At 46.9% G+C, this 26,807-nt stretch overlaps 1 protein-coding gene and 1 long non-coding RNA gene across 3 annotated transcripts in view; one reads left to right on the forward strand and one right to left on the reverse strand.

Moving 5' to 3' along the window:
* Nucleotides 1-18,734, reverse strand: LOC137437622 (uncharacterized). 2 transcript variants are annotated; one of them, XR_010986562.2, is made up of 4 exons: nt 18,656-18,734; nt 17,158-17,318; nt 16,877-16,995; nt 3,811-5,010 (listed from the first exon to the last, which is right to left on the reverse strand). It is a non-coding gene; the product is annotated as an uncharacterized LOC137437622 (long non-coding RNA). The 2 variants fall into 2 exon arrangements; XR_010986561.2 differs by lacking the exons at nt 3,811-5,010; nt 18,656-18,734 and adding an exon at nt 1-2,394 and having other exon boundaries at nt 17,158-17,280.
* The window catches only part of LOC137437621 (phytanoyl-CoA dioxygenase domain-containing protein 1), an 18,386-nt gene continuing 9,276 nt past the window's right edge, over nt 17,698-26,807 (forward strand). Inside the window, exons 1-4 of the mRNA XM_068132097.2 lie at nt 17,698-17,838; nt 19,230-19,385; nt 19,606-19,681; nt 19,764-19,811. Coding sequence (XP_067988198.2) covers nt 17,800-17,838; nt 19,230-19,385; nt 19,606-19,681; nt 19,764-19,811 — 319 coding nt within the window. The 5' untranslated portion in view covers nt 17,698-17,799. The remainder of the gene's footprint in view (nt 17,839-19,229; nt 19,386-19,605; nt 19,682-19,763; nt 19,812-26,807) is intronic.

A 26,807-nucleotide genomic window follows, 5' to 3' on the forward strand; every position in this document is an offset into this window, starting at 1 on the left:
TTTGATCTCCACAATTCTTTATTTCACTGTTAATATTACAGAACCTTTGTTTTTGATTCAGAACTTAATATATCCTTTTAAATCAGAAAATAAAAAGAAATGGCATTGACAAAATTATTGACACCCTCGACTTAATATTTGGTAGCACAGCCTTTGGGCAAAATAACTGCAGGCAAGCACTTCCTCTAGCCATGAGTGAGCTTCCTACACCTCTCTATTGGCAGTTTGGCCCACTCTTCTTGTGCAAACAACTCCAGTTCTCCCAGATTTGAAGGGTGCCTTCTCAAAACTGCTGTTTTCAGATCTCCCCACAGGTGTTCAATGGGATTTAGACCTGGACTCATTGCTGGCCACTTCGGGACAGTCCAGCATTTTGTCTTGAACCATTCCTGGGTGCTTTTTAAAGTGTGTTTGGGGTCATTGTCCTGCTTCAAGACCCATGACCTTCGACGGCGACCAAGCTTTCTGACACTGGGTTGAACATTGCACTCCAAAATGTCTTGGTAATCTCCTGAATCCATGATGCCATGCACACATTCAAGGCACCCAGTGCCAGAGGCAGCACAACAACCTCAAAACATCACTGAACCTCCTCCAACATAGAAACATGGAGATGATGTGCTTTACCAAAAAGCTCTAATTTGGTCCCATCTGTCCACAGGACATTCTCCCAGAAGAATTTTGGCTTGTTCAGGTGTGTTTTGGCAAACTCCAGTCGGGCTTTCTTATGTCTCTCTCAGTGGGGTCCTCCTGGGTCTTGTACCATAGAACCCCCTTTCATTGAGTTGGTGACGGATGGTGCTAGTTGAAGCTGTCGTACCTTGTGTCTGAAGCTCAGCTTGAATCTCCTCGCTGTCTTGAAATTGGAGAGCGAGGGGTTGGAGAGAGGGGCTAGGGGTTGGAGAGCGAGGAGCTAGGGGTTGGAGAGTGAGGAGCGAGGGGTTGGAGAGCGAGGAGTTGGAGAGCGAGGAGCTAGGTGTTGGAGAGCGAGGAGCTAGGGGTGGGAGAGCGAGGAGCTAGGGGTTGGAGAGTGAGGGGTTGGAGAGCGAGGAGCTAGGGTTTGGAGAGCGAAGAGCGGGAGGTTGGAGAGCAAGGAGCTAGGGGTTGGAGAGCGAGGGGTTGGAGAGCGAGGGGTTGGGGAGCGAGGGGTTGGAGAGCGAGGAGCGAGGGGTTGGAGAGCGAGGTGCTAGGGGTTGGAGAGCGAGGAGCTAAGGATTGGAGAGCGAGGAGCTAGGGGTTGGAGAGCGAGGAGCGAGGGGTTGGAGAGTGAGGAGCGAGGGATTGGAGAGTGAGGAGCTAGGGGTTGGAGAGCGAGGAGCTAGGGGTTGGAGAGCGAGGAGTGAGGGGTTGGAGAGCGAGAAGCTAGGGGTTGGAGAGAGATGAGCAAGGGGTTGGAGAGCGAGGAGCAAGGGGTTGGAGAGCGAGGAGCTAGGGGTTGGAGAGCGAGGAGCAAGGGGTTGGAGAGCGAGGGGTTGGAGAGCGAGGAGCGATGGGTTGGAGAGTGAGGGGTTGGAGAGCGAGGAGTGAGGGGTTGGAGAGCGAGGAGTGAGGGGTTGGAGAGCGAGGAGCGAGGGCTTGGAGAGCGAGGAGCGAGGGCTTGGAGAGCGAGGAGCGAGGGGTTGGAGAGCGAGGAGCGAGGGGTTGGAGAGCGAGGAGTGAGGGGTTGGAGAGCAAGGAGTGAGGGGTTGGAGAGCGAGGAGTTGGAGAGCGAGGAGCTAGGGTTTGGAGAGTGAGAAGCGAGGAGCTAGGGGTTTGAGAGCGAGGAGCTAGGTGTTGGAGAGTGAGGAGCGAGGGGTTGGAGAGGGAGGAGCGAGGTGTTGGAGAGTGAGGAGCAAGGAGTTGGAGAGTGAGGGCCGATTGGAGCGGAGAGTGAGGAGCGATTGGAGAGGAGAGTGAGGAGCGATTGGAGGGGAGTGTGAGGATTTGAAGAGGAGTGTGAGGGATTGGAGAGGAGTGTGAGGGATTGGAGAGGAGTGTGTGGGATTGGAGAGGAGTGTGAGGGATTGGAGAGGAGTGAGGGATTGGAGAGGAGTGTGAGGAAGTATTGGAGAGGAGTGTGAGGGGTTGGAGAGCGAGGAGCTAGGGGTTGGAGAGTGAGGAGCGAGGGGTTGGAGAGCGAGGAGTTGGAGAGCGAGGAGCTAGGTGTTGGAGAGCGAGGAGCTAGGGGTGGGAGAGTGAGGAGCTAGGGGTTGGAGAGCAAGGAGCTAGGGGGTTGGGGGTGGTAGGCCGTAGTATGGTGGAGCTTGACCCCCAGGTTGCGGGCGACCGCGCCCCACAGCTCGGAGGTGAACTGCGGTCCGCGGTCCGACGGGATGTCCGCCGGTGCGCCGAAGCGGGCGACCCAGGTGGCGATGAAAGCCTGCGAAGTCCGCCGACCACACTCCCCTCCAATACCTATTGGAGGGGAGTGTGAGGATGAGTGGTATTGGAGAGGCGTGAGGGTGGAGAGAGAGAGGAGAGTGTCAGGTGGAGAGGAGTGAGGGGTTACATATGTGAAATAAATAAATTGTGTTCATTACACCATTTCTGTATCTGATGAATTGCCAGTAACCATTTTGTAAAATTTAATGTGCAGCATCTAAATGAAAATGTCCAAATATCACACACGTCCATGCCCGTGGGATTCCCACGGGTGACCACACTAGTTTCTTATAACTGTCTCCCAGTCTCTGACATCGACTGGGAGAAATTTTGCCCACTCCTCCATGCAGAATTATTTCAGCTGTGCGATGTTTGAGGGGTTTCTTGCATGCACAGCTCGGTTCAAATCCCCCCACAACATCTCGATGGGATTTAGATCCAGGCTTTGACTTGGCCATTCCAGAACCCTCCATTTCTTTCTTTTCAGCCATTCCTTGGTGTGGATTTACTGGTACGTTTAGGGTCATTGTCATGTTGCAAGGTCCACCTTCGGTTGAGCTTCAACTTTCCGACAGATGGCCTCACATTATCCTCAAGCACCCTCTGGTACAATGAAGAATTCATGGTGGATTCTATGATGGTGAGCTGCCCAGGCCCTGATGCAGCAAAGATGCCCCAAACCATAATATTTCCACCACCATGCTTTACAGTTGGTATCAGGTTCTTGTGGTCAAATGCTGTCTTTGGTTTTCGCCAAACATGTCTTCTGGTACTGTGGCCAAATAGCTCTACCTTTGACTCATTTGTCCAGAGCACATTGTTCCGGAAGTGCTGGTCTTTGCCTCGGTGGTCATTGGCAAACATTAGTCTTGCCCTGATGTTCTTTCTGGACAGCAAAGGTTTCCTCCTGGCACACCTCCCATGTAGATCAAATTTGTGCAGCCTCTTTCTAATGGTGGACTCGCGCACTTTGACATCAACAGTGGCAAGAGCGACCTGTAGGTCCCGTGATGACATTCTGGGGTTCTTGGAGACTTCTTTCAGCATCTTGCGGTCTGCTCTCGGGCTGAACTTGCTGGGGCGGCCTGGCCTGAACAAGTTGGCAGTTGTTTGGAATCTTCTCCACTTGTAGGTGATCTTCCGGACAGTCGAATGATTGATTTCAAATTGTTTGGAGATCTTTTTAAATCCCTTCCCAGACTCGTCGGCATCTATAAACTTCTTTCTGAAGGCCTCAGAGAGCTCTTTTTATCTAGGCATGGTGACGCCGCACACTTCAACAACAAAGAGCACACCAAACGAAATTTCTGAGGTTTAAATAAGACAGGTTCCTCCAAGATCCTCTCTAACGATGTTGTAATCATTTGCACCTGAGCTGGTGCATCTGATTCTAATTTTAGGTATTTGAAGTAGTGATAAATGTAGGGGTGTACTTACTTTTCCCACATGCGAAATTTGCATTCATGTTTATTTAAATTATACAATGAACTACAAAATGTAAATGTTTCATGATATTTGTTATATTATATCACCTTTATCTATCAATATTGTTGAAATGAAGATCAAATAGCTGTATGTTGAAATATGTTGAAAAAGTCAAAACTTTACATGGGGTGTACTTACTTTTTCCCATGACTGTATTTGTGGCCACGACTGTAATTAGTTTGCATGTTATCACAAAACAACATTAACTGGGACGACGTGAAGTGGGGACACCCTGTATTTTGATTTTCGGATGCAAGGATAGAAAAGAGAATGATGTTGAGGAGGAAGACGTAAGATATTTCGGAAGAAAGAAGCAAAACGAGGAATATGGCAGAAAGGCCTATTCCGAGAAAAGGCCTTGTCGATATCTATTGTACACCTCTTAAACAACCCCCACAAATTTTGCATGCTCCTCTACCTTTCATCGTTACCTGCATCCCTTGTTTGTCCGTCTCTGTATATTTCTTCCTCCGCCCTGCTGTTGGCATTTCTCCCTTCTACTGCTGCTGTTACTTTAGTAATGTGCGTCCTGTTCCCTTCTGTGTTCTAATTCTAACTCTTCCACGAACCTTGACAATGTACACAAAAAAGTGAAGACTTTCACGAATTATATTTTGTGAAAAGTGAAGACCTTCATTAAGTAAAGTATTGTACGTATTTTCAAAAGTCCATTCTGCTGAAGAGGAAACATTTATGCCACCACAAAATACCCACAATAAACATCATAATACAGCATAATTTACATATAATGACCACTCAATTGGCACATTATGCAACAAAATTATGATGTCACTTCCAAATACACTCTTATGGTTTAGTTTTGGAAGAATAAAGTACTCTGCGCCAAATTAAAGATTATAAACGAGGAACAACAGATAATAATCACAAAGGTCGAACCAGAGTGGCCTCAAAATGAATATCACTGGTTAGATCTCTACCTCCAAGGTAACCATTCTCACAAAGGCAACCATACCCCACGAGAGCAACATACACAACTGCCATGCCGACTTCACCGTGCTGTTTAACCTTCCGGGGATCTTTGCCTGGACGAGGGTTAACGGTGACCATCACCGCCGCGCCTCGGCACAATGTACCATTTCCTGTGTGTTTTATATTTCACGGCGATGGCCCCGCTTCACACAGGGGGTACAAAGGCTTCATTGGCTTGATATGGGTGGGAGAGAGAGAGAGAGAGAGAGAGAGAGAGGGGTGGGGAGAGAGAGGGTGGGGAGAGAGAGGGGTGGGGAGAGAGAGAGGGGTGGGGAGAGAGAGAGAGAGGGGTGGGGAGAGAGAGAGAGAGAGGGGTGGGGAGAGAGAGAGGGGTGGGGAGAGAGAGAGGGGTGGGGAGAGAGAGAGAGAGAGGGGTGGGGAGAGAGAGAGAGGGGTGGGGAGAGAGAGAGAGGGGTGGGGAGCGAGAGAGAGGGGTGGGGAGAGAGAGAGAGGGGTGGGGAGAGAGAGAGAGAGGGGTGGGGAGAGAGAGAGAGGGGTGGGGAGAGAGACAGAGGGGTGGGGAGAGAGAGAGAGAGAGGGGTGGGGAGAGAGAGAGAGGGGTGGGGAGAGAGAGAGAGAGAGAGAGAGAGAGAGGGGTGGGGAGAGAGAGAGGGTGGGGAGAGAGGGGTGGGGAGAGAGAGAGAGAGAGAGAGGGGTGGGGAGAGAGAGAGAGAGGTGGGGAGAGAGAGAGAGAGGGGTGGGGAGAGATAGAGAGGGGTGGGGAGAGAGAGAGAGAGGGGTGGGGAGAGAGAGAGAGAGGTGGGGAGAGAGAGAGAGGGGTGGGGAGAGATAGAGAGGGGTGGGAGAGAGAGAGAGGGGTGGGGAGAGAGGGGTGGGGAGAGAGGGAGAGAGAGAGGGGTGGGGGGAGAGAGAGAGAGAGAGAGGGGTGGGGAGAGACAGAGAGAGAGACAGAGAAGAGAGAAAGAGAGAGAGAGAGACAGAGAGAGAGAGAGAAAAAGAAGAAGAAAAAAAGAAAGAAAGAAAGAAGGGTGGGGAGAGAGAGAGGGGTGGGAAGAGAGAGAGAGGGGTGGGGAGAGACAGAGAGAGAGGGGTGGAGAGACAGAGAGAGAGGGGTGGAGAGACAGAGAGAGAGGGGTGGAGAGACAGAGAGAGAGGGGTGGAGAGACAGAGAGAGAGAGAGAGAGAGAGAGGAGGAGGGTGGGGGAGGGAGAGAGAGAGAGAGAGACAGAGGAGGGTGGGGGAGGGAGAGAGAGAGAGACAGAGAGGGTGGGGGAGGGAGAGAGAGAGGCAGAGAGGGGTGGGGGAGAGAGAGGCAGAGAGGGGTGGGGCATGGAGAGAGACAGAGAGGGGTGGGGGAGAGAGAGAGACAGAGAGGGGTTGGGGAGAGAGAGGCAGAGAGGGGTGGGAGAGAGAGAGAGAGACAGAGAGGGGTGGGGGAGAGAGAGGGGTGGGGGAGAGAGAGAGACAGAGAGGGGTGGGGGAGAGAGAGAGAGACAGAGGAGGATGGGGGAGAGAGAGAGACAGAGGAGGGTGGGGGAGAGAGAGAGACAGACAGAGAGGGGTGGGGGAGGGAGAGAGAGAGAGAGAGAGAGACAGAGGAGGGTGGGGGAGGGAGAGAGAGAGAGACAGAGAGGGGTGGGGGAGGGAGAGAGAGAGAGACAGAGAGGGTGGGGGAGGGAGGGAGAGACAGAGAGGGTGGGGGAGGGAGGGAGAGACAGAGAGGGTGGGGGAGGGAGAGAGACAGAGGAGGGTGGGGGAGGGAGAGAGAGAGACAGAGAGGGTGAGGGAGGGAGAGAGAGAGACAGAGAGGGGTGGGGGAGAGAGAGAGAGAGAGGCAGAGGAGGGTGGGGGAGGGAGAGAGAGAGACAGAGAGGGTGGGGGAGGGAGAGAGAGAGAGACAGAGAGGGTGGGGGAGGGAGAGAGAGAGAGACAGAGAGAAATTATTGAGCATAATCTAGGAATAAATTAGTTTAGAAAACAAATAATGATGACATCATCGGTCACGTGGTTCGGCCACCATCTTACTATAATTCACCAAATGTCCGTCTGTCCGTTCCAAGGTACCGTAAAAACGGCTCATCCGATCGCAACGATATTTTTGGTGGGTATCCCTGGGACCCCTGAAGTAAAATAGGCTATATTTGTTTTTCCAATTTTTCCAATTTTCCAGTTTTTCCAAACACAATGGAATAATATTTACCGACATGAACAGTGATGTGGCTTTTATTGAGATTCTACAAATACTGTTTAGATTTTGATGAGAATTACGAACCTGCCGCGAATGCGGAAGTGGACAGATGACGGCAATGCGCGGGTTTGATAAATATCCCAATACAACCGTCATTCAAGCGTAATGTTAAATCGTTTAACGTTAATCGTGTTAATAGTTTTGTTAAAGTATCAATGGATGATTGGAATTGAGCGAATACAATTACGATTTTGAATTCGTAATTGTGTTCACCCGACCGTACGGAACTTCACATCAGGATTTAAATATTTGTTTGTGCCACGAATGTTGTTAAAAGTTTATTTTTTATATTAATGTTATTTCATTTGTGATTGGAGTTATGCTGTTTGGAATGAAAAAAGAGATATTGAATTCAAGTGAATGACGGAATGCCGTGACGGTTTCTACTTTATAAACGTGAATTTGTGGATCGCCGTATGCAGATTCGCCATTGACTGGGTATGGAACAAACGTACCTGTTTGTTTGCGAACGGGTACGTTTTTCATGGAAGTCCTTCACGAACTTGCTGTCCAGGTCTGACGTGCGACTGAAGGTGCAACAGGAATGTGTAATTTATTGGTTTCATGCTTTAGCATTCGCCGTTTCTGCATTGTCTGTTTGCTTCTGGCCTCCCACCCGTGCGTAGCACGGGTACCTCACTAGTATTTTTAATTCCGGCAAGTCCTTGGTCTCTGACCGATTTTTAATCTGTCTGTCTGTCTGTCCGTTTGTGAACAAAATATCTCAAAAAGTTGGGGACGGTTTCGGACGAAATTTGGCAGAGATGTAGCGGATGTGACAAGGACGAAATGATTAGATTTTTGTGAAGATCAGAATTCGGATCCGGCTGCTAGAATTTTTAAAGTGATCCTTCACCATTGGGAGATGGGGCGAAAAACTATATATAGCAGGATATCTCAAAAAGTTGTGAACGGATTTGGACGAAACTTGGTGGACCGGTTGGGTGTCTGATAAGGACGATTCGATTCGATTTTGGTGAAGATCTGAATATGGATTCGGATATGATAATTATTTAATTTTTCAAGTGGTTCTTCACCATTGGGAGATCGGGCCAAAAACTATACATAGCAGGATATCTCAAAAAGTTCTGGACGGATTTGGACGAAACTTGTTGGACATGTTGTTTGTGTGTCAAGGAATAATCGATTAAATTTTGTTGAAGATCCGGATCCGGATCCAGGTAGTATAATTTTTTTTAAGTGATTCTTCACCATTGAGTGGTATGGCCAACCTGGCGGAGGTATGCTCTCTACTGAGTGCCGTTATAGTCTTTAAAATGTGATTGAGGTTTGATGAGGAGGTAAATTACCTAAAACATGATTGACAACTGTTAAGTATATATGCCTTCTCTAAATGCCCCAATTATTCGCACGTTATCGTGGGGTTGGGCAGGGACCGAGTTTGGTCCAATTCGTTCACGAACCGGTTGGTCAGGCCTTGTGTTCCACCGTTGGCAATTTGAACAGGAATTTGGAATTTGTTCACGGTGCCCGAGATAGCTCGCCGACTCTTCACGAAGGATATCGTGTGATCTTTAACATCCACCAACCAATTATTGTGGACGGAAAGCTCCGTTTAACGTCCATCCGAGGGACGGCACCCACATTGATGAATCGCCCTGCTCTTGAAACACCAGGGTGGCAGTTTACAGCTGGGTCAGGATTCAAACCCAGGTGAGACTTAGAGTGTGCGTACCTCTAGGCCATGACATCAGCCCCACAAACCACAGGGTAGTAATCTATTATCCTATAATTTTCCTGTTTTGAAACCCTTCTGTTGTAAATCGGTCCATTTCAAAATTCTTGTGGAATAATGTTTTTTAAATAATAGAATTTTTTTAAAATTCCTTCATTCAACTCTCACAGTTGTGTAACCTCGTGCGTAATGCAATATTAATATCAATTATAATTATTTTTTAATATAAATTTTGCCCTAGGGTAGTGAGAATGTCAATGTAGTTGAATTGATGCGGACATACTTGCTCGTTTGTTCTGGACGTACGCGTCATCCCACAGTCATTAACGCCGTTGTGCGTCACAATGGATTGCTAAAGGACCGATATCATCCATGATGCAGCGAGGGCGTTTCCTCACTCCATCGTGCTGGATTTCTCGTGTCTTTTGGTAATAAAGTCCCGGGACATGAAAACTCCCGCGGGGGGGAGGTTGTCCGCGGTTGCACAAACCAACCGGATGTCACATGACCCCAAACAAAGTTTCAGAATGGACGTCTTCATGTCCCTACAATACACCCATATCAGGGCTTTGGCCATTGGTTCGTCACGGTTTTCTATTGAAACCGTGAACCGGAAATCCGGAATTGTGGGGTTGAGCCTAGAGCTTCGCGGCTTTGGACAAGTTTTTTAGATGGACAATTCAAGTCCCTCCGTGTCCCAAATTTGAATTCAATTCAAATTATTTCAGAGGTTCGGCCAAGCATTCTGATCATTAAGTCCGGGTTCAAGGGGATTATACAAACTACACAACAGGGTCGACCAAACAGGCCATGCTTTATTTATTTATTTGCATTATTATGGAATCTATACTCTAAGATAACCCTGTCTGTCTGTCTGTCTGTCTGTGTCACCATTTTTCTCAGAGATGGCTGAATGGATCTGTGTCAAACTTTCAGAGGTCCATCAGTGAGTACCCGGGAGTGTTTAAGCAAAAAAAAAAAAAAAGTTGTTGAAAGCAAAAAGTTGGATTTTTGGGGATTTTTGTTTTTTAAATAACTGTATAGTGCCTAAACCTTTGTAGCTATGTAAAAGGTAAAGCAAATGATCCCAACCCCATTCCTTAGTGTTTGTAAAGAAGTGTTTTAGACCTCCCCAAAAAATAGAAAAATAACAAAATTATCTTCTCCATTTCTTTAAAATAATTCCAGTAATCTCTGTGTGTTTGTTTGTACATTTGTACGTTTGTACGTTTGTACGTTTGTACGTTTGTTTGTCTGTGACCGCTGTTTCTCGACAACCACGGGTCCGATATACTTTAAACTTGCCAGGTATATTGCTGGGGACCCGAGGATGTGCCTTTTCAAGGTTTCATATTAATCGGACAAGTACTTACCGAGCTATGTCCAAAAAACGATTCAACCAATCAGAGAGCAGCGAGCTATCGCGTGTGCCGAACGTGGCGGACACACTCTGCCTCGGATGGCACATTTGAGAGCGTATTCATTTATTTCCCGTCGGCAAACTATGTTGGCGCTATGTTGGCGTTAAACGATGTTTTAAAACTAATTAAAACCCCGGGGGGATTGTCACTGTACTCGCAAGCGCAAGCCGTTCGCCGTTCGCTTTGGCGTTGCGAATGGACGAAAACATTTCATGCACCAAACCATTTCATGTAAAGCGTTCGCCGTTCGCTTTGGCGTTGCGAATGGACCAAAACATTTCATGGACCAAACCATTTCATGTAAATAGAGGGGGGGATATAATTTTAGATATAGATATAGTACGGGCATGCCCTAGTTTCTTTAAAATGCCAACAGGATTAGAACAGCACCAGGCAATGCTGGGTACCCCCTGCTGGTACAATGTATAGAAAAGTTTGACAAACTGACAATGGGGTGAAGAAGTCCAACAGGAAGACTTAAGGACAAGCACACAAAGGATGTGACAAAGTGAGTAGATAAAGTACAGTCAAACCGTCAAGCACGTTGGTGGGAATCGAAGAGGTCCTTCATAGAACTAGAATGGCACATGATAGAGAGCACACCTCCACCAGGCTGAACACTTTACGTTTTGTATCCCAATGATAGGCCGGATCTTGTTCGGACCTGAACCAAAATCTAATCAGCTTGTTCTTGTCACCGAATCAACTCGTCCACCTCGTTTTGTCATTATCCGTCCATAACTTTTTGAAATATCATGCTATATAGCCTGGTGTTGGCTTAGCGGTTAGGGTGCAGGCTTGGGATCCTAGGATCCTGGGTTCGAATCCCGGTCGGTCGCTGAATTAATGCCGGGGGGGGGGGGGTTGACTTAGCCTGTCATCCTTCCGAGCTCGGCAAATTGAGTACCAGCTTGCTGGGATGAATGATCCCGGTGTGTACCCCGGTTTAGAATAGGTACACTGTATCCCTGCGCATTGTAAGAGCGTGACCAAGGGTTGGCGTCAGGAAGGGCATCCGGCCATAAAAACATTGCCTCAAACAGGGAACCATGATTGTCATGGGGCCCGCAAGGCTAACCCCCACTCAAGCGGGGAAAATGGCCTTAAAACGATCATTCATATCGTTTTGACCCCATGCCTCAATGGTGACGAATTACTTAAGAATTCTCAGATCCAGATCTTCACCAAAATCTACTCATTTCGTCCTTGTCGCATACCCAAATCATCCGCCCAGTTTCGTCCAAATCCGTCCATAACCTTTTGAGATATTCTGCTATATATAGTTTTTGGCCCTATCTCCCAATGGTGAAGAATCACTTAAAAACGTCTCCCAGCCGGATCCGGATCCGGATCTTCATCGAAATTGAATCGATTCTTCCTTGTCACACACCCAACCTGTCCACCAAGTTTCGTCCAAATCCATCCATAATTTTTTGAGATATCCTGCTATATATAGTTTTTGGCCCGATCTCCCAATGGTGAAGAATCACTTTAAAAATTAAATAATTGTCATATCGGAATCCATATTCAGATCTTCACCGAAATCGAATCGATTCGTCCTTGTCACACACCAAACCTGCCCACCAAATTTCGTGCGAATCCGTCCACAACCTTTTGCGATATCCTGTTTACAAACAGACAGACAGACAGACAGACGGACAAGAATGTGTCAGGCAGTAAGTAACCTGACAGGTATGACGAAAAATCGAGAGAACCTTGACCTTTGAACATCGACATGTTCACGATATGTTTCCCATTATCCATTTGTATGTCGATTTTCAACTAATTTGTGTCAAGTTTGACATCTTGGAGCACATACACTTTTGGTGCTATCTGTTTTATGCAAATGACGTCACAGTCACCTTGACCTTTGACATATATAGTCAAACAAGGGCGCAAGAGTATGTTTTAACATTCACCCAAAAGCTTTAACATGTTGCTTTATTAACTAAAACAAGTACAAAAAGTTTTAATTAAAACAAAAGCCGCGTCGATGTTACACAATGCCTAGATGCAGCTGTGCCTATAACGTCGATGTTATAGGCACAGGACATTCCTATTGATTCGATTACTTGATGTTATTTTTGTGCAAAGTGAAAATATATCTCGGCAATTTCCCGTGTGTGGCGACGAATTTTTAATATATCTCGGCATTTTCCCGTCTTATTTCAGGCGGTGTATGACTGACCATGCCGCGATTTTAAAAATATATATCTCGGCAATTTCCCGTGTGTGGCGACACGTGAACGAAGCTATGCTCCTCTCTCCACATTATTGTGACGACGTATAAATTAAATATTTCATCGTGACGATTGTCATCAAATGGACGAATTTTTAATATATCTCGGCATTTTCCCGTCTGTTATTTCGGGCGGTGTATGACTGACCATGCCGCGATTTAAACAAAATATATATATCTCGGCATTTTCCCGTCTGTTATTTCGGGCGGTGTATGACTGACCATGCCGCGATTAAAAAAAAAAAAAAATCTCAATGGACTTGAAGTTACAGGCCTTTGAGAATTCATTTCGTTCTATAAAGGGCAACTTTCATCGGATTTTCTTCCCGGTTTTTTTCAACCGAGTCTAAAACTATGTTGGCGACTGTGAAAAATGAAATGATATATCGAATTTGATTTGAAATAAAACTGTGTGAGAGGAAGACACCACGGGCCTACAAAACAGGCCTCAAAGCTATGCGAGTTAATAAAATGGTGGATATTTGTTTATATGAAGCCTCTCCCAAAATGGGTGGAGCTATGGTTCCCAGAATGGGTGGAGCTTTGAGGTTTTGTCTTCTCTGCAAGAACAAGAAGAACAACAACAACAGCAGAGGGCACTCTATGAGCAGCGTCTGCGACGCGGCTAAAAACATTGACAGCCTCACTTTTTCTTTTCTTTTTTCAACCTTTTCGGAATCCTCTGTTAATGTTTTATGAAGACAGCAGAAAGTGTTCCGTGAGTTATCGCAATCACAGACAAACGAGACAGACCGACATATGACAAAAAATTTCAATTTTCGTCATAAACAGACAGGAGTGTAACAATGATTATAAATCTGTACATTTGTCTATGTACAGATTAAGTGCGTTTAAACGAATTCTTTTCCAATAATATGTCCGATATCGTCTGTGTCCGGACTTGCAGTACATATTTCTTCAGATAATCTCACTTAATGATGAGCGACGTATGATGCACAGCTCACCTGTACAAACATGTCGCATAACTTATGGTAAAGCTTCAGATACGTTACAATAGCACAGTGTGTACGTGTAGTATTACACCCTGGTTAAGGTCGTGACCAAAGATCATAGAGCGGAGCAAGATAGGCCACTCGTGCGCAACCGCGTTCAATTAGGTGAAGTACGCAATGGAGCAGAACGGCGGCCATCTTAGCAAGCAAGCGGAATTCGGGCTGCTTCACTGGAAGATTTACTTCACTAGAAAAAAAGAAAAGTTATGTATCATTGGCAAATGTACTTTTAAACGCTTGCCTGCAATGATTTTTCACACGTTTTACAGGTGGAAATTAAACTTACAGCACCCGTGCTGACCATTGCATCTCATGACAATTTACGAAAAGATATGAATAAATTATTTTCAATTATTTGCACTACATTAAGTCGGTATTAGATGCACAGATGTCCATGTATTGAAACATTTCAGTGTTTTTTTTTTTATTTATTTTTTTTTATTTTTTTTATTTTTTTGTATACAAGATCGAGGCTCGTGAAAGAGCGAACATTAATCACACAGAAAGACAAACAGACACATAAAACAAATAACATCGGGAGCGGTAGACAAGATGGGGAGAGAGGGGGAAGGACACAAACACAACATTTGAGAGCAGGGACCGAGAGACATGGAGACATCGAGAGATCTGTGGGAGGGAGAGGGCTTTGGGGGGGAGGCATGTGAAGGGGGGGAGGCATGTGAAGGGGGGGGGGGGTTGGGAGAGGTATAAACATATGGACACTGCCAGGATTTCCAGGAAATAAGTTGGAATTTCAAACAAGGTGGATCTGGGGTGAATTAGTGGGGGTAGAAAAGATCAAGGTTATGGATGGGGGAAGATAAGAGATGGTGGTGAACAGCTGTTTTAAAGACCTGGAGGGAGGAGAGGGATTGAAGGGAGTGTGGGAGTTTGTTCCACAGGCGGGAGAAAAGAGGAATGAAAGAGTGAAGGTGAGCAGAGAGCCGAGATTTCGGCAGTTTAACCATCAGAGGGTTGCTGGCAGATCTTGTGCGACCTGTAGGAATATTTGGGGGACAGAGCACAGAGAGAGCTGGGGGAGCAAGGCCGGAGAGGAGTCGGTAGAAGACAGAAAGACCACCTACCTGCCTGCGGTGAATGAGTGAAAGGCCCTCAGAGATAGCTTCATCGCGGGAGATTCCAATGATTTTGAAAGCTTTGGATTCAACAGCGTGAAGCCGAGCCAGGTGTGAGGCAGGAGCACCAGCCCATAGGGGAGAACAGTATTCCATAGAGCTGCGGATGAAAGCCTTGTATGTGGTGAGGAGCTCAGGTGTGCCGAGGAAGGACTTCGCACGACGGAGGATGCCCAGTCGGCGACTGGCTTTGGAGGCCAGCTTGGAAATGTGGTTTTCCCAAGAAAGATCATGGCAGATAGTGAGACCCAAAAGCTTGAGTGACAGAACTTCTTGGAGAGGATTGTTGAGAAAGTAGATGGGAGGGTTGTCCAGTCGATCTTTTCGGAGAGACATAGTAAGAGAGTGAGATTTGGCAGGATTGAAAGACATGTTCCACTTGTTTGACCAGTCTGTGATTTTGTCCAGGTCTTCAGAGAGTGAGGAGGCTGCAGACTGCCGATCTGAGGGAAGAGGAATGGAGCGGCAGAGAGTGGAGTCATCAGCAAAGAGATAGAGAGGATTTTCCAGAGAGTCAGAGAGATCATTGATAAAGACCAGAAAAAGCACAGGGCCCAGCACACTTCCTTGGGGAACTCCAGCCTGAACAGGAAGGGGAGATGAGAGAAATCCATTCAGGGCCACACGTTGACTACGACCAGAGAGGAAGTCCGCAAGCCATGCATGGAGATTTCCATGGATACCATAGGAGGAGAGAGGAGAGTTTCATGTCTATGAAATGTTCATAGACATTTCAACGTCTTGCACAATTTTAAATCCTGTCCCAACAATGTACTTGTATGTAATGCATCATGACCTTCGTTGTCCTTCTCTCCTGACAAGGTGGAGGAGTTTTTGTCAAACCTCGACTCTGATTCTGCAACTGGACCAGACGGCATCAGCCCACGGGTCCTAAAAGCCGGCTCTGCCTCTCTATCTCACCCTCTCTCTGTTCTTATGGTTAAACTGCCAAAATCTCGGCTCTCTGCTCACCTTCACTCTTTCATTCCCCTTTTCTCCCGCCTCTGGAACAAACTCCCCCACTCCCTTCAATCCCACTCCACCCTCCAGGTCTTTAAAACAGCTGTTCAGCACCATCTCTTATCTTCCCCCATCCAAAACCTTGATCTTTTCTACCCCCGCTAATTTCACCCCAGATACACTTTTTGGAAATTCCAACTTCTTTCCTGGAAGTCCTTGCAGTGTTCATATGTTTTATACCTCTCCCACCTCCCCCAAAGCCCTCCCCCTCCCACATTTCTCCCGTTGTCCCTGCTCTCAAATGTTGTGTTTGTGTCCTTCCCCCTCTCCTCTCTCCCTCTCTCCCCATCTTGTCTGCCGCTCCTCTTATTTTTTGTGTTTTGTGTGTCGGTTTGACTTTTTGTGTGATTAATGTTAGCTCTTTCACGAGCCTCGATCTTGTATACAAAAAAAAAAAAAAAATGACAGCAGAAATGAATGATATGTTTATTTTCCTTCGTTTTGCTGCAGAGCCATGTGCTTGAATGAACATTAGATTCTATAAAGGTGTGCAATATATGTTATTACATGCAAATATCATGAAACCATTATTAAATCAGATTAATGATCTTCATTAAACAAGAACTTTAATATCCATATATTTGCATGTCGATCAAATATAGATAAACGTCGGCTGTCGTTCAAATCATACAGATCACAGAGTATGAAAGAAGTTGTCCTAGCAAGCATTGTGAGACATGAATCACTCCTTCCAAGCATTTACACTGGATAGTACATGTATATGTACCTCAAAGGGTTAAAGGGATGCTGGTAGAGTGAAATCCATGTTTATGGATTTATGGGCTGTACTATACAAAATGATGATGGTCATAACTCACTGGGAGATGGATAAAACTGCGATGGATGGCGAGATGATGGATAAGATGGATAAGATATGATATGATAACATGGCGATGGATGGCGAGATGATGGATAAGATGGATAAGATATGATATGATAACATGGCGATGGATAGGATAAACTGCGAGATGATGGATGGCGAGCGCAAGCTCACTCTGCCTGCCTGCTAAAATGGCCGGCGAGCGCGTCCATTGGATACTTCACAGTTTCGCACCAGTGGGCTATCTGCTCCGCTCTACGATATTTGGTCGTGACCCCAGTGCACCCCATAATATTATACTCTACATTTATATCATACTTCCCAAAAAAAAAAAAATCTAATTAAAAAATAATAATAATTCAGTTATATAATTAATTCCTTGGCCCAAAATCTGCACAAGACACCTTTTTGCTGCTTCATTCGACCGCCCACGACCTGTCGGACAGAATGAAGTCTTTGGCATGGTGCGATGTGGTGCATCCATACCTTGGCATCAAGGGGGGCAGAATCCTGCCATTTGGTAGTTGTCATCAGGGAGCAGGAAATCGTACATCACATGTTCATTTGGCCAGATGTTACCCTTATTGTTCTCGACCACGAACCACCTTGGCAGGGGCAAAATAAAACCGCTATGAAATGAGTTCATGAATTTTTTAGTCTATCGATATTTTTGATGCAAGATCTTTTTCGAATCCGCCCTTTGTAACTTCCACTATAAGCACCTCATTAATGCAAATGAATCAAAAAGACCACCCTTATGATATCACCTTCTTGCCACGAATGATGAGGTGTCCATGCTCCAGCAGAGTTAGTCTTCTTCTTCTTCTTTTCCTTCTTCTTCTTCCATTTACAGCATGGGGCTGCTAGGTTGCATGCACATCAATAGCCGGGGAGTGCAACTGTGTCGCTGATGCAGTGGTTCCCTCTGCTGGTCGGGCCAGGAATTTATAACTTGTTCACAGTGCCGGAGAGAGCTCGCCTACTCTTCGCGAAGGACACATGGGATCTTTAATTTCACCAATGAATGCTGACAGACGGGACGGCCAGCTTAAAGTCTATCCGAGGGCCGGCACAAACATTGATGAATCACCATGGCTGTGATACACCAGGATGGCAGTTTATAGCAGGGACGGGATTCGAACCCAGGCCGGACAGCTTCGAAGCTCCAACTTTCGCCTCCGCAACCCTCTCGGTACGCAATAAATTGATAAGCCTTAGTTGAACCAATCAGCATTGACGTTTCGCATTTGCCCATTCTGGTTGGCTGAACACACAACTTGAACAGTGTGCCGACCCCTGGGGACTCTGGCCGCTCCTGCATCGCGAAGCAAACAACTGGTGAAACGTCTCGTCCGTTGCTTCCAGCGCAGTGAAGGAGCTTCGCGGTGTCCTGCGCTTTGTTTGCAGTCATGGAGAACGAAGGAATTTCGATGGAGAACGTTGAGAAGGTAAGATCTCTCCGAGCCACAACGGAACAACATGCCTGTCTCATGTTGGAGCGAAAATATCGGGTTTTTTTTTTTTACATACATGGTCGAGGCTCATGGAAGCGCAGGAGAAGGGGAAACGCCAACAGCAGGGCGGACGGAGAAGGTAGACGGACAAACAAGGGACCCAGGTAACGATGAGAATGCAAGGGGTGGACAAAATGGATACTTATGCAAAATTTTTGGGATGGGCGGGAGTGCTTTAACGGGTGTAAAAGGTTTTAGGCAAAACTTCCCCCAAAATGGAATTTCTCACTTCATCCCTCCTTGTTTACCGTTGCCTTCAGACCCTCTTTCGTTCCAATCCTCATCCCTTCGACCAACACCACTTTCAATACCTTCCTCTAAGGATGGCACACTGTCCCCAAAGCTGTCTAGCCTGGGTTCGAATCCCGACCCAGCTATAAACAGTCGTCCTGGTGTTTCACAGGCAGGGCGATTCATAAATGTGTATACTGTCCCCAAGTTGGGCATTAAACGGAAATCCCGTCTGCCAGCATTGGTTGCTGAACGTTAAAGAACCCACGGTGTCCTTCGCGAAGAGTAAGCGAGCTATCTCCGGCCCGCTGGACATCTCACTATAATTCACCAAATGTCCGTCTGTCCGTTCCCAGGTACCGCAAAAACGGCTGAACCGATCGCAACGATATTCTGGGTGGGTAATCCTGGGAACCCCTGGAGTAAAATAGGCTATGTTGTTTTCCCAATTTTCCAAACACGATGGAATAATATTTACCGATATGAACAGTGATGTGGCTTTTGTTGAAATTCTACGTACCAGGAGAGAGTAGATCGACTCCTGACGAACTCTTCCTATATAAACGTGCGGCTCCGAAGAAACACGGCAGCGTGTGCAAAGCGACTGAGAAACAGGTGTAGCGGCCGCTTCCGTGTTACAGATTCGGCGCGCACTCTTCACACATAAACGTGGGACTGAGAAAGACGTGTAGCGGCCGCTTCCGTTGTGCAGAATTCAATCTTTTTTCAAAATGTGCGCCATGTACTGTTTAGATTTTGATGATTTGTGTGTGATATGATTCAACGGATGTTTACATAAATCGTTTAAAATAAAAAAATTTTAAAGCCTTCAATTTCTGATATTTTGCCTTTTCATTTGGGCCTCCCAATTGAAGCCCTGCCCATAGGGTGGGTACCGTTGCTGGTATTCCAAATTCCTGCACTAAACTCCAAGGGCAAATGCATCAGCAGCACAACCGCTTCCTCAGCCATTGACGCTACCCCGCACCCTTGTGCTGCATACGAAAGAATAATATCAACCTCTATGCTTTCCACATGAGATTTCCATGTGTCCCCCCTCTCTGAAATGAAAGATGTCGGTTGACCCTCCGCAGTTTCGCTCCGATGGATACGTGGCCATAAAAGGCTTCTTGAGTCCCGAAGAGTGCGAGAAAATGGAAAAACGAGTGGCGGAGCTTGTGCACAATATGGTCGTACCACACTCGTGCCTGGTCGAGTTCATCACCGAAGACAGTCAAGTAAAGAGCCAGGTGAGCATCCACAAGGTACATCAATTCAAATATTGCTCATTACTTTGGTCCAATCGGATTGACTGGACCGTGAGAACCAAGAAACCCAAATAAAGCTTCATTTAAAAGGAGGAACCCAAAGGGGAAGATGTGACCTTTTTTTTAAATCAACAACTTGATAAACGCTTCTTTAAAAGAGCAGGTAACGATGATAACAAAGATGCCATCATCTCCTGCACAGGGAAGCAACGAATACTTCCTTACGAGTGGAGACAAAATAAGATTCTTCTTCGAAAAGGACGTTTTCAATACAAAAGGTAAAGTTGCAAATAGATGGAAACAGATAAACTAAGGTGTAAGTTTTACCTGCTTTGTCAACACCAATGTTCGTTTTCCCAGGTGTATTCATCATCCCGAAGGAAAGGGCCGTCAACAAAATTGGACATGGTGAGTCTTCGGTTAAACTACCTTTGGAATGCGTACGGAGTTTCCCATTCCGTTGACTCGATCTAAACCATGATGATTGGTAAGAGTACCGCGGTCATACCAAATGTACTTTAATGTTTCCACATGACCTGATTGTGTGGCCAAGGCAACGGACGAGTCTGGTGAAAGTAGCACGGTCGTCATGTCCTTCGGTTAAGCGATCTGTTGGTTAGGTCCTGAGCTTGAAATTTGGTTGCTCAATGAAGTTGAAGTTTGGGGCTGACAGGATGGTCTAGAATCTAGACTATAGAGATACACGCACTCACCTCTAAACCGTCTAGCTTGGGTTTCATTGCTGACCCAATCATAAACTGTCAGGCCGGTGTTTCACAGGCAAGGTGATTCATCAAAGTGTGCGCCATCCCTCGGATGGGCGTTAAATGGGAGTCCCGTGTACCAGTATTCGTTGGTGGATGTTAACGATCCCGTGGTGTCGCGAAAAGAGTAGGCAAGCTATTGCGAGCACGCTGGCCAAAATTCCAAATTATTGCCCGAACTAATCGAACGTCAGGCCTGGCCAGCCGGTTCATGAGGACTCTGGCCAAGCTTCCCCCAGGCCAACCACATGAAAACGTGGGTCAATAAATGGCCGGTAAAAGAAAAATGAAGTTTGACCTTGTGGCTCACATTATATCTGCTTATTCTGAATATGGTGAACCTCAAGACTGAACTCTCAAACCTGTCTCTCTCCTCCAAATCCTGGTGGCATCTGGTCAAATGTTTCTGGTGTTTGTTCCCCTTCCTCCCCTCCCTTACCTCAAACGGTTACACAGTTGACTCCGCACGTGAAAAAGCCGAAAGCCTCAACTCTGTGTTTGCCTCCAAATATTGTGTCCGAAACCCATCTCTCTGTACCCACCTTACCCAGTCAAACCCAGCTGCTCCTGGACTCTGTGTCCTTCTCTCCCAACAAAGTGGAGAAGTTTCTGTCAAACCTCGACTCTGATTCTGCAACTGGACCAGACGGCATCAGCCCACGGGTCCTAAAATCCTGCTATGCCGCTCTTTCTCACACTCTCTCTGTTCTCTTCGCCCTCTCTTTTGCTCAAGGTCATCTGCCATCAGTTTGGAAATCAGCCAACATTACCACTTTACCCAGAAAGGTGCAAAAATAAATCCTTGCAACTATAGACCAATCAGCCTGCTCTCAATAATCAGCAAGGTCATGGAATCCATCATCACTTCTGACAACAAATCCTTCCTCTTCTCCAAAGGCTTGATCTCAGATCATCAATTTGGATGCAGACCAGGTCACTCTACGCTGGACATGCTGCTTCTGCTGCCTCAACAATGGATGGAGGTCCTCAACGTCAGACAGGAAATCAGAGCTGTCTCCCTTGACATATCTCGTGCCTTCGATATGGTCTGGCACCCTGCCCTGCTCACCAAACTCTCCACTTATGGTATCCATGGAAATCTCCACGCATGGCTCACGGACTTCCTCTCCTGTCGTCATCAACGTGTGGCTCTAAATGGAATTATCTCATCTCCTCTTCCTGTTCAGGCTGGAGTTCCTCAAGGCAGTGTTCTGGGCACTGTGCTTTTTCTGGTCTTCATTAATGATCTCTCTGACTCTCTGGAAAATTCTCTCTATCTCTTTGCTGATGACTGCACTCTCTGCCGCTCTATATCTCGACCCTCATATCGGCAAGCAGCAGCCTCTTCTCTCTCTGCAGACCTGGAAGAAATCACAAACTGGTCAAACAAGTGGAACACGTCTTTCATTCCTGACAAATCTCACACCCTCATTGTGTCTCACCGAAAAGATCATCTGGACAAAACCACATTTCCAAGCAGGCCTCCAAAGCCAGTCACCGACTGGGCAACATCCATCATGCGAAGTCCTTCCTCAGCACGACTGAGGTCCTCACCACATATAAAGCTTTCATCCGCAGCTCAATGGAATACTGCTCTTCCCTCTGGGCTGTTCCTTCTGCCTCTCACCTAGCTTGCCTTCACGCTGTATAAACCAAAGCTTTCAGAATCATTGGTATCTCCCACGATGAAACTGATTGAGGGCCTTTCACTCGCTCACCGCAGGCAGGTTGACGGCCTGTCTTCTACCGACACCTCTCCGGCCTAGCTCCCCCAGCTGACAGCAACCCTCTTCTGATGAAACTGCCAAAATCAAGACTCCCTCCCTGCTCACCTTCACTCTTTCATTCCTCTTTTTTCCTGCCTCTGTAACAAACTCCCACACTCTCTTCAATCCCAGTTCCCCCTCCAGGTATTCAAAACAGTTGTTCACCACCATCTCTCTTCCCCCATCCAAAACCTTGATTTTTTTCTACCTCCGTTAATCCACCTCCTTCAAAATCTGTTTTCTTTCCTAAAAGTCCTTCGAGTATCCATCTTGTTTATCCCTTGTACACCACACCAAACCTCGCCCTTCCACAGATCTCCCGATATCCCTGTTCTCTATTGTTGATGTGCTTCCCTCTTTCTCCTCCTTTTGTCTCCTGCTCCCTTTATCATATGTTCTATGTGTTAGCTCTCACAAGTGTCAATTTCGTATACAAAAAAAAACAACCTTTCTTGGTGGCATCCCCCTTCATGGAGTGCCATTTATAGCATCTCAAGCCCAGCTTCATGCAAGATGGATTTAGTCAATGCCTAGGCATAATATTTATGCCCTCAAGATCCAGATGGTTACTCAGCAGTTTAATCTCACTGGACATGAGGAAAGAGGACAACGTGACATCTGCATCTTTGTTGTTCGAGTCTACCTTAAAGCAAAGTTCACTGCTTCTCATACCATTTCTGCTCCTCGCAATGACCTTATCGTCCTGCATAATCTTGTTGAGTATGACAAGGTGAATTCTACCCTTTCAAAATCTGCTTGACATCTATGGTATTTCAATGAGAAGCTCATTGTATGGGTGTTTTTTGATTCAAATGTGTTCACATGCAGAGTCAAAACGAGCAATGGTAAAGACGCTAAATGAAAAGGAGGGCATGGATAAACCTCCAAAGTGCATCAAGCTGAATATCAGGAAGTCTGAGAACATTGCAATCTTTTTTTGTATGTAGAGTCGAGGCTCGTCGAAGAGCTAAAACACTGAATGAATCAGGATGCAACAGGACAAAAGGAAATATAGAGGGAGGGAGGGACACCAACAGTGGAGTTGAAGGACAAAATTGAGGGAAACTTGGACAAACAATGAGTTTGGTAAGGAATGGAGGGCAGGAAACGACATGTGGGCTGGACAGGATAGATATGACGCAGAAGGGAACTCTCAGGAAGGACAAACTCGAAATTTTGGAGGAGGGATTGGGGTAGGGTGGGCAACAACAACAACAACATGCATTTTAAGGCCATTTTCCCTGCTAGAGCTGGGGTTAGCCTTGCGGTCCCCATGACAATCTTCTCCATTTTGCCCTATTTTCTGCATCTCTCCTTGTTAACCCCCTTGCCCGCATTTGTCCTTACACCATCTTTAGCCAAGTCTTTCTCGGTCTTCCCCGTCCTCTACTTCCTTCTACATTCATTTCCATCACTCTTCTCAACCAGTCACTTTCATCCTTCCTCAACACATGACCAAACCATCTCAACCTGTTCCTCTTCACAGCATCAATCACAGGCTCTATTCCCATCATCTTTCGCAATTCATCATTTGTCTTCCTCTCTCTCAACGATACTCCGCACATCCACCGAACCATTCGCATTTCCACCCTTTCCAGCCTTCGTTGCTGCTCTACGTTCATTACCCATGTCTCGCCCCCATAAATCATAACACTTCTCACACATGCAGCATACACCTTTCCCTTCAGCTTCAACGACACTCCCCTCCTCATCAGCACGCCACTCAGTTCCCGAAACTTCTTCCATGCACATCTCACTCTAGCAACCGTTGCCGAGTCTGATCCACCTTCTCCATTCAGCATGTGTCCGAGGTAGCAAAATGTTTTCACACCTTCCAGCTTCACGCCGTCTCCAAGATCCATCTCAACATTTCCTCCATCTGCAGCTCCCTCTGTGCACACCTTACATTTGAATGCAGCTGCCACACTGGTTAATGACCCTCTCAGACCGCTACATTTTTGATGAACCGACTCAGCGCACATTGTACATTGAATGGAGTTCACTCCGACACCCTTCCTGCATGGGCACATGGGCTGTGGCACATGGCCACTTCCCAGTTCTTTCCACCTCACCACATGCTTTACCACTTGCCATCACCTTCGTCTTTCCTATATTCACCTTCAGACCTTTTCTCTCCATACATTCCTTCCACTTGTTCATCTTTTCCTTCAGTCCATCCATACTTTCCGCAATCAACACCAGATCATCTGCATACAACAACTCCCACGGTAAACCCTCCTTTACATTCTGAGCCAGCACCTCCATCACAGCTACAAATAGTAGTGGACTTAGTACCGACCCCTGATGCACTCCCACCTTCACCTCAAACTCAGCACTGTTCCCGTCCTTCGTCCTTACAGCTGTGCGCGCTCTTTTGTACATTGCCATCACTACTCTGATCAACCATTCCTCCACTTCTAACTTCCTCAATGCCCATGTCAATACTTTGCGTGGAACCCTATCGAATGCTTTCTCCAGATCAACAAACCCAAGAAACAACTTCTTCCTCTTCTCCATGTACTTCTCCTGCAACTGCCTCACAAAAAAGAGCACGTCTGTCGTTCCTCTTCCTGGCATAAATCCAAACTGCATTTCGTCGATCTTCACCTTCTTCCTTATCCTCCTCTCCAACACCCTTTCCAATACCTTCATTCCATGCTCCAATAACTTTATCGCTCGGTACGAGCCACACTCCAGAGGGTCACCTTTCCCCTTGTATAGAGGGACGAGGGTACTCGGTTCCCAATCCACTGGAATGCGGCCTTCTTTCACCACCAGATTACAGATCTCTGTCATTCTCTTCACACCCCAACTTCTTGCTGCCTTCAACATATCTCCCACAACTCCCGTCGGCCCTCCCGCTTTTCTACTCTTCATTGCTTTTATCGCTTCCTCAACTTCCTTCTCAGTTATCTTCTCTGCCGGTCCTAAAACTGGGTTACTCTCTATGTTGCCATCCCATTCATTCTCTGTATTCAACAGCATTTCCATATATCTTTTCCATCTTCCTTTAATTCCATCTGGGTCCACAACGATTTGTCCCACTTCATCCTTCAAGCAACTCACCCCCATCACATCACACCTCTCTTTCGCCATCTGCTTTGCAATCCTGAATAAAACTCTCTGACCCTCTTCCGAATCCAAGCGTTCTCCGAACATTTTCCTACATACCTCCTGCGCCTTTGCTTCCTCTTTCTTTGCAGCCTTCTTGGCTGCCTTATAACTTTCATGCTCTGCTTTTTCTGCTCCCGTACCCTTCGCCTTCTGCCACTCCTTGAACTTCTTCCTCTTCTCGTCAATCCTCTTTCCAACTTCATCATCCCACCACCATGTTTCCGAGTGCCTCGGTGGTCCTTTTGTCCATCCACATACCTCACCAGCGGCTCCCAACAGATTATCTTTCATTGACATCCAACCACGTTCAAGCTCAACCACATCATCCTCGACCCTACTCAGCCTCTCTTTTAATGCCTCCCTTACTGTCACCTCTTTCAACCTCCACACCTTCATTCTCGGTTGGTACTTCACCCGCCGAGCTCTCATCGCACCTTTCACCCTTATGTCGCAGACAACCAAGTGGTGCTGTGAAACAGCCTCCTCCGCCGGGATCACCTTTGTGTCCCGGAGGTGCCCCCTATCTCGCCTACGCACCATCATGTAGTCAACGGTTGTTGTCGACCCACCTGACGTGTGTGTAACAAGCTTATTATCCCCTTTCTGGAACTGAGTATCACAAATCAACAAATCAGCTCCATCAGCGAACTCCAAAATCCTTTCACCTTCTCCATTTCTCACACCATATCCGTAACCCCCATGAACTCCCTCAAAACCGTCCATACTCCTTCCCACATGTCCATTTAGGTCTCCTCCTACCACAACTTCCTCATCTTTAACGTTTTCCATCAGCTTCTCTATCGCACACCAGAACTTGTCCTTCTCTTCATCGCTCCGACCAACCTGCGGAGCATATCCCGAGATGACGTTCACCAAGAGCTTTCCAATCATCATTTTCACCATCATCAACCTATCACTCACTCTAGTCACACTCACCACACTGTCTACAAACTCCTCAGAAAACAGGACACCAACACCATTCACACCCTCTGGGCACCCTTGCCACACAAACTTGTATTTCTGTCCCTGCCTACCCTTCACCATTCTCACACCACTTCCCTTCCATCTCGGCTCTTGCACACAACATATGTCCACTCTTCTTCTGACCAATACTTCCACCACTTCTCCTGATCTCCCTGTCATTGTCCCTACATTCCATGTCCCAAACCTCAGAAACCGATCTCCACTTCTGGCTGTACCCTGCCCATATGTAGTTGTAATTGTCATGGTTCTCTTTTTTGAGGCAATGTTTTTATGGCCGGATGCCCTTCCTGATGCCAACCCTCTTTGTCGCCTCTTACGACACGCAGTACCTATTCTAACCAGGGTACACACAGGGAAGGGTGGGCATCGAGGGCACAAAAGATCATGGTTTGGGATGGGGAACTATGTGAGAGAACAACTGGGTCAAGAGGATTGTGGGAGTGAAGAGGGTGGATAGATGGAGGATGTATGAACTGAGGGAGGAGATTGGTGCGCAGATGCGTTTGACAGGAAGATTGGTGAAATGCCGGCTGAGATGGGCTGGACACGGTGCAGATGGGTGATGAGAGAATGGCAAAGAGAGCGGATAGGTTGAGGGAGAAAGGTAGAAGGAAAAGAGGTCGACCACGGTTGAGATGGGAGGAAGGCATGAAGAGGTATATCAGTAAGGTGGGGTGGTTTGTGAGAGGACAGAGTTTGCTGAGGATAGAGGGGAGTGGAGGAGTATCGTGGTCAAGGCAGAGCAGAAGCATGGTACACCATTGGACCTCACCCCT

Source organism: Myxine glutinosa, chromosome 12, assembly GCF_964187855.1.
Source record: "Myxine glutinosa chromosome 12, kmMyxGlut1.1, whole genome shotgun sequence".
Taxonomy (NCBI): Eukaryota; Metazoa; Chordata; class Myxini; order Myxiniformes; family Myxinidae; genus Myxine; species Myxine glutinosa.